The 21,219-nt window shown below is 36.5% G+C and overlaps 1 protein-coding gene across 2 annotated transcripts in view; it reads right to left on the bottom strand.

Moving 5' to 3' along the window:
- The window catches only part of POT1 (protection of telomeres 1), a 60,801-nt gene that overhangs the window by 17,658 nt on the left and 21,924 nt on the right, over positions 1-21,219 (bottom strand). For both annotated transcript variants that reach the window (XM_048937719.1, XM_048937807.1), the window contains exons 8-10: positions 15,465-15,595; positions 10,152-10,442; positions 7,013-7,168 (exon numbers count right to left, since the gene is read on the bottom strand). In XM_048937719.1, coding sequence (XP_048793676.1) covers positions 7,013-7,168; positions 10,152-10,442; positions 15,465-15,595 — 578 coding nt within the window. The remainder of the gene's footprint in view (positions 1-7,012; positions 7,169-10,151; positions 10,443-15,464; positions 15,596-21,219) is intronic.

The following is a 21,219-nucleotide window of genomic DNA, read 5'->3' as shown; positions in this document are numbered from 1 at the left end:
ACTTTTGCTTTAAGTATCTTTTAAATAGCACTATATAAATGATAAATTATTTTAAATGGACTTCCATTAGCATTAATATTACAGCAGCCAGTCTGTTAAGTCTCATTTCAGCTTCAGCTCTCACTTTAGATACACTAACAGCCAGTGACAGAGTAGCTTTAATCTGCAGAAAGTGAAGAAGTGTGCTTATTAGACTGAACTGGCTAGGTCTCACAGATTACATGTAGACATACATATGGATAAAATCAGATAGAGCAGCATATTGATTCTTGAATCCTCCTCTATATCACAGAACAGCCTACGACTATATAATGTTGGTATCAAACTGCTTGTTTAAACAATAATTACGTATGAAAAAGGTAGCATACTTTGAAATTCAGGCACCTGGGACATAAAAAATGCACTTGGCTTTTAGCATGGAGTTTTAATTGATGTGCACTAGTAAGGAGTTGCTCATTTTGTTCATTCAAAGCATCACGCTCATTTCACACAACTCATTCTTCGTATATTCCACAACCACTTAAATACTGGTGACAGACTGGTAGCATCAGTGTTCCAGAAACAGGTTAGAAAGGAGGTACTCATGTCATCTCCCACTCAATGGACAAAAAAAATCTTACAGTCACACTAGAAAGCATCACATCATTGACCTTTTATCAAATGTTTCCTTTACATATATGCTTAAAAAGCACCACACCTAGCTTATTTTGTTCTTCCTGTCTTAACCTCCATGTGAAATAATCCACTTTTCAGTTCTCCTCCCCAAATTAGAGTAGATGTGTAGATCTCCATAAGCTCAGTCAAGAAACTTAAACACACAAACATTCTGCAGAGAAGCAGTGGACTTGGCATGCAATTGAAGCCACAGCTGAATTGAAGCCATTTTGCAGTAACTGAACCCATATCTAGCATTATGTTTGTTATAACAAAAGGGCTTTTGACTATGACTCAGTCACGCAACTGAACATCATTACATCATTTTAATTCATCCTGAAACAGAAACACTCCTTACAGTTGTGTCAACACAGTAATGTACACATCTATGGCAATATGCCAGAAAAATTCCCTGCATTTTTCAAGCCCTCCTTTCCTTTTTATTGCTAATCACCAACAGAAACAAACAAGCATGCAAGGCCTGTTGATATCAGTAGGAAAGTTTCAACGTTTAGATGGTGTTCAAGAGACTGACTGGACATTGAATAAACAAAAATCAAAGGGACAGACAACATAAAACTAAACCAATGACTATGATAAATGCTTTTGGATAAAGAGCCTTAGTTCCTAGCTAAGTTCTACTTATAAAATAACCCTATGTCAAACTATTTTTCTTTCAGAAAGCAATTTAAGGGCTACTCCAATAATAATGCCTCCTGTTTTACTACACTGGCTCGCTATGTCAGAGGTAGATCTTGGTGGAATGGCAGTAGAGGACAAACCTTCCTGACAATATTCAGATACATGTTGTTGCATTATGACAGATGGCAGCAGAGGGACAGTATAACAAATGGTGTCTGACATGGCAGTGCATATGAAGCAAAGGTGTGTCACTGAATTCCTCCATATGGAAAAAAACTGCACCCACTGACATTGACACTTGCTGAATACTTATGGAGACAGTGGATGAGAGCATAATGAGGGGTGGATGGCTTCTTTCAGCAGTGGCAACAGTGACGGTGGGTCACCTCTGCTGGTGAAGATTTTTATGAGCGTGGCACACAGGCTCCTGTTCACTGCTGGTGAAAAATGCACAGCTACTGGCAGTGGCTACATTGAAAAATAGTGTTTTGTAGCTGAGTACTTGCTCTATCAAAACAGTGCTGTTGTGCTCCCTGTATCTGCCGTAGTTTCCATGGAAATAAATAGCAGATATTACTTTTGGAGTGACCCGTGTAGAAGTCATCGGAAAAAAGGCTGCTGTAATTGAAGATCTTTTTGTTTCAGAAGCACCCTATGAAAAAACTAAGTATTTAATGTTTAATTACATGCACAAACTTTACTTGTAGTGGAAGAGAGCCAAGAAATCAAAAACATAAAATGCTGGGTTTGCATTCTCAAACTGCATGCTGAAATTAATGCAAAAAGCAATGTTTCAACACAACAACTAACTTCCCAAGATGCGTGATCACCACAGAAATATTACTTTTTTCCATCCACATTTTATTAAATCTCTTCTGAAGGCATTATTGTTATTTTATGTTTTAATATCACTCGCAACTGTATTACAAAGATGCATTATAATCAGCACTGTCAAATACTGAAAAAAGTCAGGAAGGTATAAATGCAAACACAAAGTAACAGATCTGATGTGCAAGACAGGCCTGCGTTTTCCATAAATTCCTTGGGGGGGCAGCATTGCTTACTCTTAGTAGCAGCGAGTAACAACCGAGCGTATTACAGCTAAAATATTACTGCATTTGTGTTTACTGAATGCCTGCAGATCACAGTATACACTGTATACTTGTCTGAGACAAATTATAACCTAAATTAAAGCAAAATCCATGATTTACAGAGTCATCACTAAAATCTAGTACAAAAGTACTGTAATTATTTGACCCGACAGCAATTCTATTTACAAACTACCTGCCTACTGCAGAGAAAATTTATTTCAAATACAATTAAAACAGTAAGAAAAAAATCTGGCAGAATCATAAAATATAGCAGTAATGATATCCTACTTGCAGGACAATTCAAACATGACTACTCTTAGAAATAGGTATCAAAGCTAAAGAAAACTAAAAAACAAGTCCCATACACAGTTCCCTGCAACTATTCAAGTTAAAAACATTTTTTAGCAAAGCAAATTCTCGCAATTTCTTCAAAACAAAGGGTTGCATCTACATTTAGCACTGGTGAATTCCGGAAAGTGATTTGTCACAGCAGCTAAATGTTGATGTTTTGTCACCAGTGTCTGTCCAGAGCTTGTCTTTATGCACAGCAATCACTTAAATTCATCTGTACTGATTTGGCTGTCAGGTGAGGTCCTGGATGACTGGAGAAAGGATCACATCACTCCCATTTACAAGACAGAGAGCAAGGAGGATGCCAGGAACTATAGACCAGTGAGTCTCACCCCTGTGCCTGGGAACATCATGGAACAGATCATTCTGGATGACATGCTTGATCACATGAGGAATGAACGTGTGATCCGAGACAGCCAGCACGGCTTCATCACAGGAAGGTCATGCCTGACCAATCTGATGGCCTTCTGTGATGGAGTGACAGCACTGGTGGACAAAGGGAAGGTGACCGATGTCATTTACCTGGACTTGAGCAAGGCCTCTGACATGGTCCCCCACCACATCCTTATCACCAAATTGGAGGGAAGTGGATTTGATGGGTGGACCACTCGATGGATAAGAAACTGGTTGAAAGGCTGCAGTCAGAGGGTGGTCATCAGTGGCTCTATGACCAGGTGGAGGCCGCCCCCCAGGGGTCTGTCTGGTCCCCAGGGGTCTGAACCAGTGCTCTTTAATGTCTTTATCGGTGACATCAATGTGCACCCTCAGCAAGTTTGCTGATGACACCAAGCAGAGTGATGTGGTTGACATGGTGGAAAGAAGGGATGCCATTCAGAGGGACCTCGACAGGGCCCAGGTGAACCTGATGAGGTTCAACATGGCAAAGTGCAGAGTTTTGCACTTGGGCCGGAGGAATCCCAGGCATCCATACAGACTGGAAGGAGCAATACTTGAGAGCAGTCCTGCAGAGAGGGACCTGAGGGTCTTGATAGATGATAAACTTAACATGAGCCAGCAGTGTGCTCTTGCAGCTCAGAAAGCAAATGGTATCCTGGGCTCCATCAGAAGAGGGGTGGCCAGCAGCAACAGGGAGGTGATTGTCCCTCTCTACTCTGCTCTTGTGAGGCCCCATCTGGAGTACTGTGTCAAGGTCTGGAGCCCCCAGTACAAAAAAGACAGGGAGCTGTTGGAGAGGGTCCAGAGAAGGACCATGAAGATGATCAGGGGACTGGAGCGCCTCCCTTATGAAGACAGGCTGAAGGAGCTGGGCTTGTTCAGCCTGGAGAAAAGAAGGCTGTGGGGTGACCTCACTGCAGCCTTTCAATACCTAAAGGGAGCCTAAAAACAGGAGGAGAGTCAACTCTTTGAAAGGGTTGATAACAGCAGGACAAAGGGAAATGGTTTTAAGTTGAGGGAGGGGAGATTTAGGTTGGCTGTCGGGGGAAGTTCTTTACAGAGAGAGTGGTGAGGTGCTGGAACAGGCTGCCCAGAGAGGTTGTGGATGCCCCGTCCCCAGAGGTGTTCAAGGCCAGATTGGATGGGGCTCTGGGCAGCCTGGTCTGGTATTGAATGGGAGGTTGGTGGCCCTGCCTGTGGCAGGGGGTTAGAGATCCATGATCCTTGAGGTCCCTTCAAACTCTGGCCATTCTGTGATTCTGTGATTTTTACATCACAGAATCCACATATTTTATGGCAGATATTCAAGGTGATTGTATTGTGATCATTTTATCCTATCAGCAGTTCAATTTCACTAATTGTGCACTACCTGCATGTGACAGGAAGCACATACACTGTAATGGGATGTGGTCCTTCACATCCAAGGAAAGGAATACCACATATTTAAATCCATGAAAAGGACTGTGAAATTTCTGGATGGAATGGTCCTTAAAGGTCATCTGGCTCCAATCCCCATATCATGGGCAGGGTTGACACCCACTAAATCACATATCTAGTACTTAGCAAAATACCACCAATGGAGAAATGCATGTCATAGATCTAATTTTTGAGTAGTATAGTGAAGTCTGCAGGAATCCTAAGAACCTCTAGAAACACAGGAATAAAACACAGAAAGATAACAAAGTAAGACCTACAGGGAGAAAGGGTACTCTGCAGAGCTAGTTGCAGGCTGGGGTTCCTTGAAAAATGGGAAAGCCTCAAGCACTCAGGGTGCACAGGAGAGGGAAATTCTGGAAAAAGCAGTGAACACCATTATCTCTGCTTTGCTGTAGCTCTGTTTATGTCTTTCTGTCCCAGGAAATAATCTATTCAGAGAGATAACACTTCTGAAAATTTTGTTTGTGTTTTGCTAAGGCAGAAAATGCTGAAAAGTCACAACTTTTATTACATGAAGGGAGGGCAGTAACAGGTGACAAAAAGTCCACGTACAGTATCAACTGCAGCATACCTTAAAAGAGACTTTAACAAATGATTGCTTTCTGACACTGTGCTCTAGGATTTACTATCAACTGACTATAATATATAAGCCAGTTTCTCTACATTGTGCATTGGTTATTTACAACATTGTCTGAGCATGTAACCTACAGATACAATTTTAATGTAAGAACAAATAATTCAGATTTATTGTGTTTTTTTCTGCCCTTCTGCAGACTGAAAAACTGCATAAAGTGTATTGTTCCTACATAAAACTTCATTTCAGAAGTGCAACTGTCATTGCAAATGGTACAACATGGGAGTGTAGCCTAACAGCTCCTCAACGACATCCAATAAAAAGGCAATTCTACATTACATTCAGATGCAGAAGAGATGGCTCAAAAATTGAGCACTTCTATTGTTTCTGAAATAATAAACTGGCAAAAAATCAGTACGCAGTTTCTGTCCACATTATTCTTGTGCTCACACTCAGAAGGTGGACATAGATGAAGTAAATTCCTACCAGTTCAATAGTACACCAAAATGATTTTCTAAAAATCTTTGTATAACAAAACTTTGAAATAAAATATTATATGGGTAAAAGAAGAGTACTTTAGTTGCACTTTCTTATAACACTATATGATTTTCGCTAGTATTTAAAAATAAACCTTTTATTATATTAAATTTTATAAGCCACTTCAGCAATTTAGATTTTTCTGTAAAATAAAATTGTGTAAATTGTAATCTGAACTCAGCAAATCTTTCTGAAGTTTAATTATAAGGGTATTATTATTTTTTTTCTTCAATAACTAGGATAATCCACTAAAAAGTGGAAACGAGCAAACAAAAACCCCCACAAAACACAAATATCTTAACACTTCTACAGTTTACATGAGTGAAAGTAACACTTCCTGTGTTTCTGTAGAGAAAAACAGCCTGGGCCACTCAGTAGATCAAGTCAGGTTCCTGAACAGTTTCACATCAGAGCTTCAGCTCTGCACTATGCAGTGTCCAACAAAAGCACAGATACTTCACAGTTAAGAACAAGTAAGATTGAAAAAAACCAGAAGAGAGAATTAATGAAAAACTCCCAATTTGCATGTAATCAACAGGAATTCCTGAATATACTGAATATATTCCTTAAATATTAATTTTAATTCCTAACAGTAAGTATTTTCCTTCTTCATTTTCATAGAACGGTTTAGGTTGGAAAGGGCCTTAAGGGTCAACCTTCAACCTCCCACTATGAGCATTCTTAGGCTCTGGCCTAAGAAATGTCTACCATGTACCTTTGTTTTGTGTCAAACACTACCATAAAAACTATGCTTGGGTACAGAAGACAACCCATAAGATTAAAGATGTACTTTTGGCTAATTTACTGTATTTAGAAGCAAGATGGCAGTATTGCTGAAGATCAGTGCTTAATTACATTGTTGCTTTCTCTAACTGAGCAAAATCAACATTACTGACCCACTAAATGAAGACAGCACTGAAAGTTGCAGAAGTTTACAGAACAGATAAAATCTTTTATTCAGAATTACAGGCCTTAAGTTTATATTCAAGATAAATTCAATCCTTGTTTATATCATTTAAAAATAATTCTGCAGCACAGAATACATTTTCAGAATGCACTATGTACAGAGTATGTATGATATTACAATGTCCGGAGAGAACTGCTTAATTGGAAGAATTTCTTTCATGGCAATTTAGGGTAATGAGGCTGTTTTACACGTGTTGAAGGAGTTCTGTATTCAAATAAAAGGTATAAGAAATACACTGAACAATGAAGAGCCACATTTGAGACTAATTAAGAACCAAACTGCACAGATACATTTTCTGAAGCAAGTTCCAGACAGAAAATAGACCACAAATTGAGAGCTGGAAACAATGAATTGTACAATTACCTTGAGTGATTTTGCCAGTTGTACGTGGTTGTCATAGACTAAAACATCCACTGTTAGATTTCGCAGATGATGAAGAAGAACTTCGTCTCCCTCCAATTCTTTTGCTTCCACAGGTACCTTCCATGTTGGGTAGGGGCATTTTGTGCCATCCCATACCTGCAATCAAAACCAACTATTTCAATACTCAAAATATTAATGCACAGGAATTCATTCATACTGGTGCAACAGAAAATAAGATACCAATGAGTTATGCTCTTCAGGTGGGGTGGAAACAGGGACAAGGAAGGGTGAAGACACCAACGGTCAATTTTTAAAGGGTTTCTCCCCCTTTCTGAATGTTTAACTGCTATGAATCAAAGGACACAAAGGAAAAGATCTAGGAAGCAGCAAAGCAATGTATACACGCATGGAGAACAACTCATGGCTGAAATGCTCATGCCAAATCAAGAGATAAAAGGGGAAATTATTTACAGCTAAAATGACCCATAACATCAAATTAATGTTCCCAAATAAGAGTGTAGGGTATTTTGAAGGACTCACATAATGAGCTTGCACATGCCCCCACAGATTGAAACAAACAAACAAAAAAAGGCCTGCTATGAAACATTTAAAACCACCTTTGATTGAGATGCTGCCCTTTCCTGGAATTAGCTAAGCTTTTCCAGAACTGAGCTAGAGAAATACAGATTTAATGCTATAGGCATAAGTCATGAAATTATATGCTCAGTTTCCCACTGTTCTTCAAACCGGCTTTGCTTGAGATACATTGGTAGTTCCACACTTGTAAAATGGATCTTACAAACTGAAATAATGTGAATGTGCCCTGTCAGGTCAAAGCTTACAATGTCCTTTGCAAGAGGAGCTAATGGGGCTGATGTCAGGCTGTATTTTGAGAATTTCTAAGCCAATAAGCATTCTTTACAAGAAAAGAAAGTTCTTTGGAAAATTACGTGTTTTATGTGATTTTATTTATTTACTATTTTAAACTTGTACAAGAGCACAGCTACTTTGAGAGCTTATCAGATGCATTCTACTTAAATTGCAGATGAAAATACAGGAGCCAAGGCTTTCTATTAATTTTTCTGTATCTGCTAGTGCCACGGTTATGAACAGCTATCCTCATGCCTTCAATCTTACCAACAATAATCAAACTTTGAATAACAAACAACAAATAGTTTCATTACTAGTCACGAACAAACAGGAATTATGGAATACTTAGTGATGACATCTGATCACCGTGTTGCAAAATGCTGAAAAAGGGGAGGCACCATGAACCCTGCTTTCCTGACTCATTAAGGCCCTCCAACAGAATATACTGATTGTATGACATAACACAGGAAACTGACAGATAGAAGAATAGTTAATAAGACCCTTATGAAATGGAAAAATGACAGCAGCACTTCCAGCGTGAAGACTCCTCTGATTTGAAATTAAATTTTTCAGAAATAATTAACTGCCGCTTCATTTCAATTTAAGCTTACCTTCATAAGACAAGCAACACAGCTTCATGTCACATCAGCTTAAGGAGCCACGCTCGCACAGAATAATTTATTGAGTGTAATATTAAAGGTTATGCTATGGGTGATGCACAGAAATCACCAACATTCATTATAGTTCTGTTTGAAGCAATCACACTAGTTAACTTGAGCTCAGTGCTTAAAACTGTCATTATACTTCACTGTATTATCAACCATGAAAATAACTGTGTCTTGCAATGACACAGTAAATGTACACCATTATTAAAAAACCCAAGAACAGAAAGTTAATAATACATGATACGTAATCATCAACCAAACTGAACTTGTGCTTTGATTTTTTGTTTAATGAATCAACAAAATAATCAGACCTCTGTCTACAATATTTATAAAAAGGCTTCTCTTACAGCTTTACCAACATTCTACATGTAAGGAAAGAATTTTGGCCTGTTTGCAATTAGCAACAGCACATCTATGTTAATCTATCAGTTTTTAGCTTGTTTGGTTCATTTTAATACAAATTTAAGTACTTAATATTTTAAAGTGCTAAAAAGAGGATACTGACAGAGGATTCAGTATGAGAAAAACTGATCTAGTGCTAGTGGATTTCATTAAGACTTCACTATTCTGACTCCACACAGCTCCACCCTGTGAAGTTCACCTCCCTGTTTTAAGTAGTTGACAAAACAGTCTTCAAAATTTACAACTCAGAAGGGAAAACAAGTAATATTTACTTAAAGTCCTTGTGCTTCTCCTTGCAAAGGGCCTTTTAATGCTGAACACACATTAATGAATGAGAATTAGGCTAGAAGGTTCTGAAATTTTACTGCATGCCATTTGACAACCATTTCGTAAGAGACAGTTAAATGGAAATATTTGTAACAGTTGCACAATGTGATACAGGGTGACACTCAAGTTTTGCTTCTGTACAGCACATAGAAGAGTATTTCCTGCTTTACTAAGAGAACGATGCAACCTGCTGTTTCTAAAAAGATTGTATCAGTGAGCTTAATACAGAAGTACCATTAAATATTTTTATTTTCCATTTTATAACTTTGTCTTCAAAAAACACCTTCAATGCTTACAGTTTAACAATCAACTTAAAAAACTGAAAATAAATACAGAGCTGTTTCAGAATAACATCAAATTGATGCACAGGGAGTTAAACCAAGAAAAATAAGGAGAACTAGTTTATATTTAGCTGATGCTAAGGATCACTCCTCAGAAAGTATTTTCCTGTTGTGTGGCATTTATATTCTGTGCTTTCATTAAGCAATGATCCCCCAAAGTGCTCATGTGTAACTAAAGAAGCTACGTAGAGCTCTAGAGAGTACCACGTACTGAATTACTTATACAGTGTACATCTAGAAAAATAAGCAATAATTGCTACTGAGTAGAAAACAAGGTTACAATTCAAAACCAAAAATTATTTCTCAACTTTAAGAAATCTTACAATATTTACCTAGAAATGTTTGTAGTACTTACCATCCATACCAATGCCATCTTAAAAAATTTTCAAAATAAATGAATTAGATAAAAAGAATTGAGATTCCTGTTTTGTCTCCACAGAAACATAAAAATAGTACAGAATCATACATTTCCTTAATCTCTACATATTAATCCACATAACAATATAAAAAATTACTTAAAGAAAATAAATCTACCTTTAGAAGAAAAGATGATCCATCCACTTTTGCCTTCCCTACCAGCTGACAAGTGAGATCGAAGAACATCATTGGCTTAACATCAGACAATTTTGCTTCTGGTCCAGAGACAGAAAGATTACTGGCTGCCCAAATACGTAATTCTTCTACTGTTTTCTGTTCTTCATCTATGAAGGTATACACTTTGCTAGAAGCTCGAGGAACTACTGGTGCTCCTACAGTTCCATCAAATGTCAAGGATGCAAATCCTGCACTGGTAATTCCTTGCATTTGTCCATTGTATTCCCTGATCTACAAGAAAACATGAAAAAAATGATTGTACTTCACTGAAGTATGCTTATGCTTCTGTTTTATCATATGCATCAATAATGGATCACTACTCATTTTCATTCCTGGTGCCAGCAGAAGAGACGAAATAAGAAGAAAAAAGCAAATTAACGCTAACAAATAAGCAAAGCATATAAGGAGGAATTTCCAACATCAAAAATTATTTCAAGAAGCAGACTAAGATCAGCATCAGTGCAGACTAATTCACTCACAAGTCTCAAAACCTTTTTAGCATCCAGAAATCTCAAACCGTGATTTTCAACCAGTTGCTTTGACCCATTCTCATAAAACTAAAATTAGCTGACTGAAATCGCATCCAGGTTTCTGAATGTCATTTGTGAGACAGGTTAGCTTAAGATACCTACAGACAAACCAGTACTCTAGCACCAAAAAAAATTATATTTTTGAATTGTTACTAATTTAATAAGTTATTGCTCAGAAATGTGCCAGACAATTGAGCCTGCACCTTCACTGTCTATCATATCCAGAGATTGATTTTGCTGTAAAAGTCTGAAAGTTGTCACTAATTCTATTCAAATAAAAAATGTGCCCTGTTAGAGGAGTAAAACAAATTTTCACTATTTTCTTATATTTTTTAAATAGTTTTCTCACACCCAGTATAGTCATGACAGTCTAAACAAGTTTGGATAATATTGTACGTAGATTACATTTCCTTGTATTTTAATACTGTACTCCTAGTATACACATGGCTTCAGCTGCAATGAACTAAAGAAGCAATTTAAAGTAAGACAATAAATAATTTGTGTGCTCGTATGAATTAAGCTGTTTTCAACATGTTTAAATATAACAACAAGAAATTGAGTTAAAATCTGCTGACATCTTCCTACGAAAAGTTAAGAAGTCACATGGAAGCAGAATATTTTTTAATGAAAATATAAAAATACAGAGATATCAAGACCATTGATTATAACTTATCTTCTATTATTTCTGTGAACTACTGTGCTCAAAATATCAGTTGAAATTTCTGTAGTAATTAAACACAAATTAAAGGAAACAATCAACAATACATTGCACATTTCTTTTACCAGTTCAGAAAACATGATGTCCACAAGAACTGCATGTACAAAGAATACATACCTAAACCAGATTAAATAACTTCTGCTTTGGTTATCATTTGAAAACCAGCAGGTATTATGATACCATTTTAGAAATATTCTACAGAGAAAGTGGCCCAGTATATTTGAGAAAATTTGGATAAAGCAATAAATAACTACATTTTGGTAAAATCCTTAGGTATTTAAGACAGGATTGGTGACTTGATCCATTACAACTCAGAACAAAAATTTCAGAAAACGTATGAAATTCTAAGAACTTCTAATTTTGGAAGAAGACCATAATTGCCTAGAGTTAATACTTCTTGACATTATGTATTATAGGACATAAACTTGCTTTCCTCTCTTTATGCTTTACAACTTGACAACCATGGTCAGAGCTGACTAGAAATGAAGACTGAGCATATAATTCTGCACTGGTTTCTCAGTACCTTCCATAGTGCACCAGGTAGTAAGAGAAGGAACCAATGTTAATGGGACAATCTTGACTAAACTGAAAGAGAGAATACACTGAGACAAGAAAATCACTACGCAAGTGCAAAGGTGAGTGTTCCTGGAAATAGTGGCAAACTGGTTTAGATCAGGGTTAGTAATATAATGGAACAAATGTTGCCTTAAGTATTACAGAGTTTAAAGAAAGTGATGCTCAAGAACAGAGACAGAACTAGCAGGGATATTAGAAAGGACGTGTGATTGACTCTGCTGTATTTATGAAGGCAAGTGTCTTATGTCTGATAATCAGATTACTAAGTATTGCTCCATTCTTGACAAGCAAAGAGCCTTGAAACTCACTAGCAGAACATATCTTACTCTACCGAACTGACTGACCTACACAGATGGTATAGTCACATGTATCATGGCTATAAAGTGCTTTTGCTCAAAGGAGCAGAGTGTTTATATTCTGAATCTGAACAGCTGAATATGCACTTGATAGAGATTTTTTTAATTGCTGCTTTCCTCCATCTAACTTTGAAGTTAGAACATTAAAACTGTAAACCATACACATTCCAAAGTACTGGAATGACACAGTTGTTGTCTATTTAAGCACAATTCAGCTCATGATGTAATCATTTTATGATACCCATTCCACTACTCATATTTCTACAGAACATCTTCCTATGCAGTGCATGACTTATCAGTCATGTGCAATGAAGAAGCTGTCATCTTTAAGACTCCCATTTCATTTGCTGCACTAACTTCAACCTAGGTACAGAAGTCAAAGCATGAAAAGATAATAGTAGCAATATAACGAAATAGATCAGTGAGTTAAGATTTTTCATCTTTTTAATCACAATTATTACAGGTTGTGTTATGCTGGGAAAGTCAAGGAAGTAGAGTTTACAATGAGAGGTCATCTCATTATGTTAACCAATATTCACATTTCAAGAATTCAACTTGAGTTACAATTACACAGGGTCTGAGTAGTAGGAGTATACACTCACAACTGTATTAGATGTCAAAGAATACAGTGTTTTGAAAATGCAAAGTGCTCAATAACGTTATACATCCTTGAAAAAAAGTCAACAAAAAATGTCCAGTGTCTCTAATAAATGACTGAAGGAGAACAAGCTGAACAAGATGTGTATTCAAAAGTATATTCTGGTTTATTTCAATCTCATTGCTCTCCAATCCCCAAACACTGAAATAGAAATAAAACAGCAATTCACTTCGCCAAGAGCATGGAAATAAATCCTTGTTCAAGAATCATTCGGAGATAATAAGGAATACGAAAGAAAGGTCGATGAGGAAATGAACAATTCTATCATCGTGGCAGGGTTTGTCTAATGCTAAGAATGCTGAACACAAGCCAAAACTCAAAGTCAAGTGAGGATAAAATCATACAGATTTAGCCAGTAGCAGCTGGATGACCATTCCCTCCATTTAGCAACTCAAGTAGTAAGCATTAAGTCTAATTTATTAAGAGCACCCACAGCGAAGAAGAAAAAAAGAAAGAAACTTGAAATAATTCCTTCCTTGCCAAAAGATAAAGGGGAACTAGAAAGACTGCAGGCCTAGCTTTTATGGTAGGAGGCAAAAAAGTTCCCCACACTGTCAGTACTGACTATGGTTGAAGGCCCAAATATGGGACTGTAATTCACTAAGCATTGTAATTCATGAAGCATCATCACTAGTCATCATAAAAATGTATTTCAAGAAATATTAATAGAAATGTAATTTAAACTGAACTATCACTCAACCCAACTAACAAGACATTTAAAATATTAATTCTCTTAAATAAATCCTGAGCAAATAAAACTATTCTCAATCCAGAGTAACACCAACAGAACCTCCTCCAGGACTTTGCCAACACCTCTGAGTAGAGCAGCCATTTTTAAAATGCGTTTGCTATCAACATCAATTCCCTGGAAGTCTCTCAAAGCATTTCTGGAACACAGAAATGTGAATAAACACTGTAAAGAATATGTATATCTGTTCTCCCTGGTAAACATAGCTGTGACAGGCTAGAACCTCTGCTTTCCATTTGGTAAGCTATGAGAGGGTGAAAAGGCTGGAAAGCAAAATGTGAAGACAGTGAATGAGGAATTGCAGACATACTCAGAGCTCTAATTAGTGTTTGTTGTTTTGTTCATGTTTTTATTGAAAACTGTGTTACACAGCAATCATAAATCCTGAACTGTCTATAGTTGAAAGGAAAGAAGAGGTCACCCTACTCCCACATCTCCAAACAGCTGTCAACAGGCTCCTACACCAGCTTTTTACCTGCTCAGAATGGAGAACAAAACTTGCAAAGTTACAGTTATCTCAAGATAGTCAAAACTTGCCTGTCCAGAAAAATATAACTATTTAAACTAACTGTAGATCATTTTAAATTAGTAAGTAATTAGACAAGCTGTTAAGCTTATGCATGTGAGGGGATATGGATTGTGGGCAGCTGGAAGTGTTGGGGCTGGAAACCACCTAAACGAGCTCAGCAGTGACGAAAAAAGCTGTGCGTGGGGAACGTTAACAGAGTTTGGAACATTACTGAAATACTGACACAATCCTGAAGAATGATTAATCAGTTGAGAAGTATTTCAGCTCAACACCCAAAAAGCTGCTCCCAAATCAGGTGAACAAGGTTTTCTTGTTTTTGCTTTATCAGTAGTTGAGCTGAAACACTGTTAGATTTGCGTAACAGAGATGCATGCATAATACCTCCATGAAAGTGGACTTCTTAGCCTGTAGTTCACATCTCAAAAATAATCCATTATTTACTTACTGCCCATGCAATTTTTTAGTTCTTTTAAGCGTTACTCTCTCCCTTTTTTTTGTGCACACACACATATATATATATACACACATATAAAACACAGTTTTACTTCAGACACAAGAAACATATTTTTACCTCCACTGAATTTCAGAAACTAGTATGTTTGTAATGCTTATCCTACAGGATTCAGAGAGAGTTTGAAATCAAGCATTAGATTTTCCTCGCTGAAAAATCTATGAACTTCCAAGACTGACCACACATATGGTACTGATAAGCAACACAAGCATCAAAACCTCATTACAGCTTAATTCTACTTGAATTATACACGAAGAAGCCTTTAAAGAAGCTTTATACTAACCAGGAACAGGTTAGCTAGCTTCTGTCTCTAGGTATTTAGAATATGCACGAACAAATGAGTCTCAAAACAGAAGATGTCATTCAGGAGTTGACATAATCATCTATAGAACACTGGATTTTTTGGTTGTTGCTGTTCTAAGAATTTGATGGTTTTGTTTTGGCTCACACCTTAACCACACTCAATTTTATCAACTGACTATTTTATCCTCTACCTTCAAAACTGAATTTCAAGATACGAACAACTATATTCTTCCTACAGTTCTTTCACTGCAAAAAAACTAAAACAAAAACAACCAACCAACAACCACAACACATTAAAAACAGAACAAAATACCCAATACCTACCTTTACTCTATGAAACCTAACAATATCTCCATTTTTGTAAATTTTTGGTAGAGAATCTAGATTTCCATTGAAAAGAGTGCATGTTAACTTCACATTCGATTGGTCCACCAGTGTTACGACTGAGCAATAATCTGTAAAATATGAAAGTGATTGAATGAATAATAGACATTACATAAGCTACTGGTATACAGACGTTATAGATGGAGTGAACAATGATACGGACAAATCTTTTTTGCTGTCATCTCTGCAATTCTCCCAAAGTTAAAGCAGCAGAACAACTGGCAAATGGCCAACCATGCAAATAATTAACACAGGTAACTGAAAACAAAATGTGTGGTCAAGCACAGGTCTGTGAGCCAGGAACACACAAAACATTTTCTCCAGTACTTGACAGGTGTGCTATTTTTTTAAACTTCCAATGACTTTCTTTATAATATGAGGACGTATATGTCCACTATCCAATTCTTTTCCAAGACTTGTTTTCACTATTTTCTGAAGATGCAATGAGTTCAACAAGCTCTAAAAGCAAATTATAAAAGTTATCTAGCATTAATTGTGTCCCAAATATGCAAACAAGGTATTTTCTGCAAGGACACAGTCACAAGGTAATTAATAGAAAGTATAGTAAGAACGTGGAACCTGCCCTTTTAAGGGTAAACATTCATAACAGAATTTTATTTATGACCCACAAAATCAAATTCAAAGCAAAACAAATAGGACAGAACAAAACAGTCCAGTACAGGACAGTACTTGCAGACATAAAACAAAACTCTATTTGCCATTTCACATTAAAGAAGAACATCTATTCTTCTGTGCCATATATGAAGTCACTGAGCATGCCGTTGCTCTTTCTTGGTATGGTAGCTGGTTAGCTTTCCTCATAACTTTTCAAACACCCAGTATTAACTTAGCTATATGTTCAGAACCTCAAACATCTGCAAATCTTATCCTAATTAGTTTTAATCAAAAGATTAAAAGAAAAGAAGATGGAGTACTTTTCCTTTGGTTATTTATTATGCTGGCTTTTACTGAAACTTACACTTCAGAGCTAAATTACAACTTTTTAAGCAGATAAAAATTGTAGAATGTTGCATCCTAACTTATTATTTTTAACTATACATTAAGGTACACAGCATTTTGGCTTTAATAAAGCTAGTACAGATCCTCCAGCAAGAAGTACACTTTTTAGGCATTAACAGTAATAAATAATTTATAGTTTAAAACTTCTGAAGTTGGAACTCTAAAGTTTGAACTGAAAGGAGATTGGAGACTGCAAGGAGAGAGAACTAGAGTGAAGATGAGCTTGGGAAAACAAATCTTCCCTAAGAGTTTAAATGTCTGTCTTCTCTGTTTCTCAATATCTGAAGCAGTAATTAAACATTTATGTAAACTGCTAATGAATTAAATTTCCCCAGCTCTCAAAAAAAAAAAAGAAAAAAAGAAAAAAATATGAGAACTGAACAAAGATGCTGTAAGCATTAAAACAAAGCAGATAAAATCCCCATTATTTTTAATAAAGATACAAACATAAATAAATTGTTCTAGGCAGCTTTGAAAAAGAGAAAACTATCAGTCTACTGAAACTAACAGATTAGTATAATGCAAAAAACTACAGGAATGCAATCAAAAGTGGATGATCGTCATGAGTAAATTCACAGTGAAAAATTCCCCGAACTTGAAGACAACAGATACGTTACACTGAATTAGAATGCATGCTTGTTTGTGTACTTACTGTGCTTTCAAAAGAAATACTCCACTGTATCCAGCAAATACATCCCTAAATTTTACTATCATGTAAACTTAAAAGTTCAAATTCTCTATTGATCGGAATGATTGTTCAAAGAACAAAAATCACTGAAGGCTTACTAAGATGAAAAACAAAACTAATTTTCCTCCAGAAACAAAAACTGATGTACTTCCATAAAATGGATGCTTCTCTTCCTCTCAAATATTTTCTCACACTGATAAATTCTGATCTGTTGCACGCAGAGGTTGCTAAGCATCATTCTTTTGCACACTCCCACAAAAGACACAAGGTCAATACTATGTATCATCTAATCCAATATTCTGTGCTAGGATAAGCAGATATGAATAAAGTATAGCCAGTGGCTGATATGAAACTGCAAGTATTTACTACTGTAATCCAAATACTGATTGTTTTATTTCTCTGGGTTAAGTTGAACAGGTCAGATGCACAGAGACAAGGGCAAAATCAGCTATAAAGAAGAAAAATTTATGGTTCACTGATTTACAATTCTGTAAAGATACACGATAGCACATTACAGTGCATTGATATAATTCAACCATGAATCCAAAGTGAAATATCAAGCCCACAGCACACTAAAATTGTTGCTACTGTTTGAAGCTGTGGTTATACACCCCAGTCAGTTTCATACACCTGCAGCTGCCTATTTAAGGGGGGGGGGGGGGGGGGGGGGGAAGTGAACGCATTTCCTCCATTTTCTTTGCAACTAGCACACCCTGAAGATCAGTATCCTTCCTACTCTAAATAGTATAAAATACTGCACTTTAAACAATCGGAAAAGACCTTCTACATAATATAGGTTCTCTGTTTTTGTGACTGTAGTCTTTCATTATCAAGAAAGACCTCAAAACGTCAATTCTACAATAAATCTAACTAATTTTCTTCAAGAACAAAGCATAAAGACTGATTTTCCTTTAAAGAAATCCTCAACCAGAAAGTCCTTTTTGAAGGTGAACAAAGAAAAAGTCATCTGTCCTTCCTTCTCCATACGGAATGTGAAAATTACTTTCTGCTTTCCAAAGGAGTATGAGAGTTCAGTGCTTGAATTTACTTCTCTGTACAAATGGTAAGTTAAACTCTAGATAGAACTGATGAATTTAAATAATAAGATAGTGTCCTAGTGTAGATGAAACAACATCATAAATGTAATTGCTCAAACTTCTGATTTTTTATTTTACAACATACTTCCCAATAAAGAAAAACTCAGTTACCAAACTACCAAAAATAAGTTTACATACTAGGGACAATTTTCTTCTCTTATAGGAAGTTTCACCACTGGTAATTTACTTATAACACTTCGCTTTAAAAATGCGACACCTAAGTGAAGTGAAGAGTGTGAAGAGCACGAATGCCTTCTCCAGCCACAGATTCACAAATCCCTCAAGCAGAGGCACAGCCCCTCCACCTATACTGCACCCCTTCTTGGATCTCAGGCTCACCTTGCAGCTTTTGTACACAACGGAGTGGGAGTGTGAATATGCAGAGAATTCAAAGACTTAAGAAAAATAAGAGGATAAGACAGGATGCAGCCTTCAGCTGCAAGGCTCAGCCAGACAGGTATACTGACCAGCCCTGTTTTACATGCGGCCCTTTTGCACTCTTTTTTACCTATCTCCTCCACATTCCTCCTGCTCCCACTTCCCCTTGCATGCACACTTGAGTTTACAGAGCTCTGCAGTTTCTGCATCCTCCCAGTCCAGGATCCCCATTTCACAACATGATCAGCTACAAGTGATGTTAGAAGCAGTGCCTGTAGCTCCTTAGTCTGCCAGTTAGTGACTGAGGTTTGTTTCTTGAGATTGTCTCCCAGCCAAGATGACCTCCATCAGATAACCCTGCTGGCATAAAAAAATCTCACATTCTCATCGGCTCTCACAAATTAGTGTGGCTAACCACACTTGGTTCACTGCCTCCCTGCCTTATTGTACTTACTGTCTCACAAAAGGGCCATGGACCAGACACCTTTCAAAAAGCAGGCAAAATAAATCTAAAGCTCAGCACATTTATATACTACAAAAGATTGCTTTAACCTTTTAAAATGCTTTAACTTGTTTGATGTCCCCGTATTTGGAGATACTCAAAAACTATCCAGACATGGTCCTGGGCAAGCAGCTTTAGGTGGCCCTGTGTGTTGGATAAGATGACCTTTACAGATCTCTTCTCACCACAGCTGTTTTGCGATGGCTGAAGATTTCTGTTAAGCATTAAAGGGAATGTTGAATTTAGTTAATTTCTTCAATGTGATGAATTGCTAATTGGCTTGGAGTTTTATTACACACACAAAAAAAAATCTGGTGTTTCTAGAGTTGACTGACGTCCTTAATGGAAAAAAAAAAAACACAGATGCATAAAATCTAAGCTGTTAAAAAACTTACTGATTGTTACTTGCATATTGTATCACATCCAGATCAAGAACATTTTAAATAGCGAAAGTTTTAAACTGTTTTGAAAGTAAATCCAAAATATTGATAACTGTTTACTGGCTGAATTTTCCTAACAAAATGAATAATGAAATCATTCTTAACAGCACAAATGAATTTAAAGTTTCAACAATTTAGGATCTGCAGGCCAAAACCAGTTTTTTTTAGTGAACAAAACGATTATGGAATGAGTCTCCTAGCTATTAAAAAGTACAAGTGAATTTTTAAGAAAGTCTGAAATAAAAGCCAGTCACCTGAAATTGTCCTGATGTGTAAAGTAGTAAGAACTATATGAGCTTATTGTTTCACAGATCTGTAGTCTTGCAAAATCAAAAAGTTAAAAGTGAACAGAGAAGGAAAGAGAGGTAACAATCATTACGGCAGCATGAACAGTGCTGCAATTCAAGTTGTCGCTTTCAGTTGTAACTATTATATTCTACAATATCTGCTTCCAGTAAAAGACAAGGACTTCAGAGTTGTATTGTGCCTGCAAACACCCAGAGCAAAATTTAAATTCTGGACTTCTAAATAAGCAAGTTCTGTACTGTTCAGTTCAGAGAAGTTATCAGCTGGTCAGCTGAAGCAACACCTTAGCTCAAGCAGTATAAAAACTGGCATAGTACAGTCATCTGAATGGTAGAAAATTATCAAGTTTCAATACTATACTGAATCAGCAAAAGGATTGGTCTTACAATAGCAGCACTCCAAACTGCATCTTTTCTCTTTTTTTCTCTTTTCTTTTTCAATATACTTACTGAAAGTACTTATTAGGAGGTTAACAGCATGTGATGGACAACCAGGAATGGACAGTTAACCTACAAGGACACTTGTAACACCTCAGGATTGGCACTTCTTAAAATAACTAGGAGAGAGAAGCCACTTAAATGGGAAGCACAGAGTGAATTGTCTGCCTTACATGCTCCCCATATTCTTTCAGACTAACTCCTTAAGGCTCTTTCAAAACTATTACCAAATTAATAGTTAAAGTAATTTTACAAGATGAAGTCTTTCATTTCACCTTGTTAAATAAAACAAAGAGAACAAAACACAATTGTGTAGTGAAACAGCGCTTATAAAAGAGTTTAATAAACAAAAGGAATTCATTATTATTACAAGGACTATCTGAAAATCAGTAAAATTCCAAGTCAACATCAATAGAAAGTTACACTAACAATATGGAGGGTGCTAACCTTCAAGCTTCTGAGCTCTAAATTAAAATAGCATAAAACATGAATGTGTTGTCTGTGTAATTTTAACGGTCACTGAAAAGCCAAAGTTTCCTCAACTGCTATGGCAACTCAAGCTTGCTCTCTACATTACAGCTTTTGTTTTATAAAATGCATTAGCATTTGTACTCCTCTTTGGACTATTACAGTAGTCATTAGCATGCTCAGAAAGACAGCACTCTGCACAGAGTAGCAATACCAGAAAACAAAAAAAAGCAGTTTCACTTACAGTCATAAAAAAAAAAAAAGAACTGCAGCAAAAGCTCTGTAAAAAGGCAATTCAGTACTTATTGATTAAATGCATTTATTTTGGTTTTATTTAGGACTTCAGCAGTCCATAACAA

Source organism: Lagopus muta, chromosome 1 (genome assembly GCF_023343835.1).
Source record: "Lagopus muta isolate bLagMut1 chromosome 1, bLagMut1 primary, whole genome shotgun sequence".
NCBI lineage: Eukaryota > Metazoa > Chordata > Aves > Galliformes > Phasianidae > Lagopus > Lagopus muta.
Note: the sequence above shows the minus strand (reverse complement) of the source record. Positions and strands in the feature narration are given on the sequence as shown.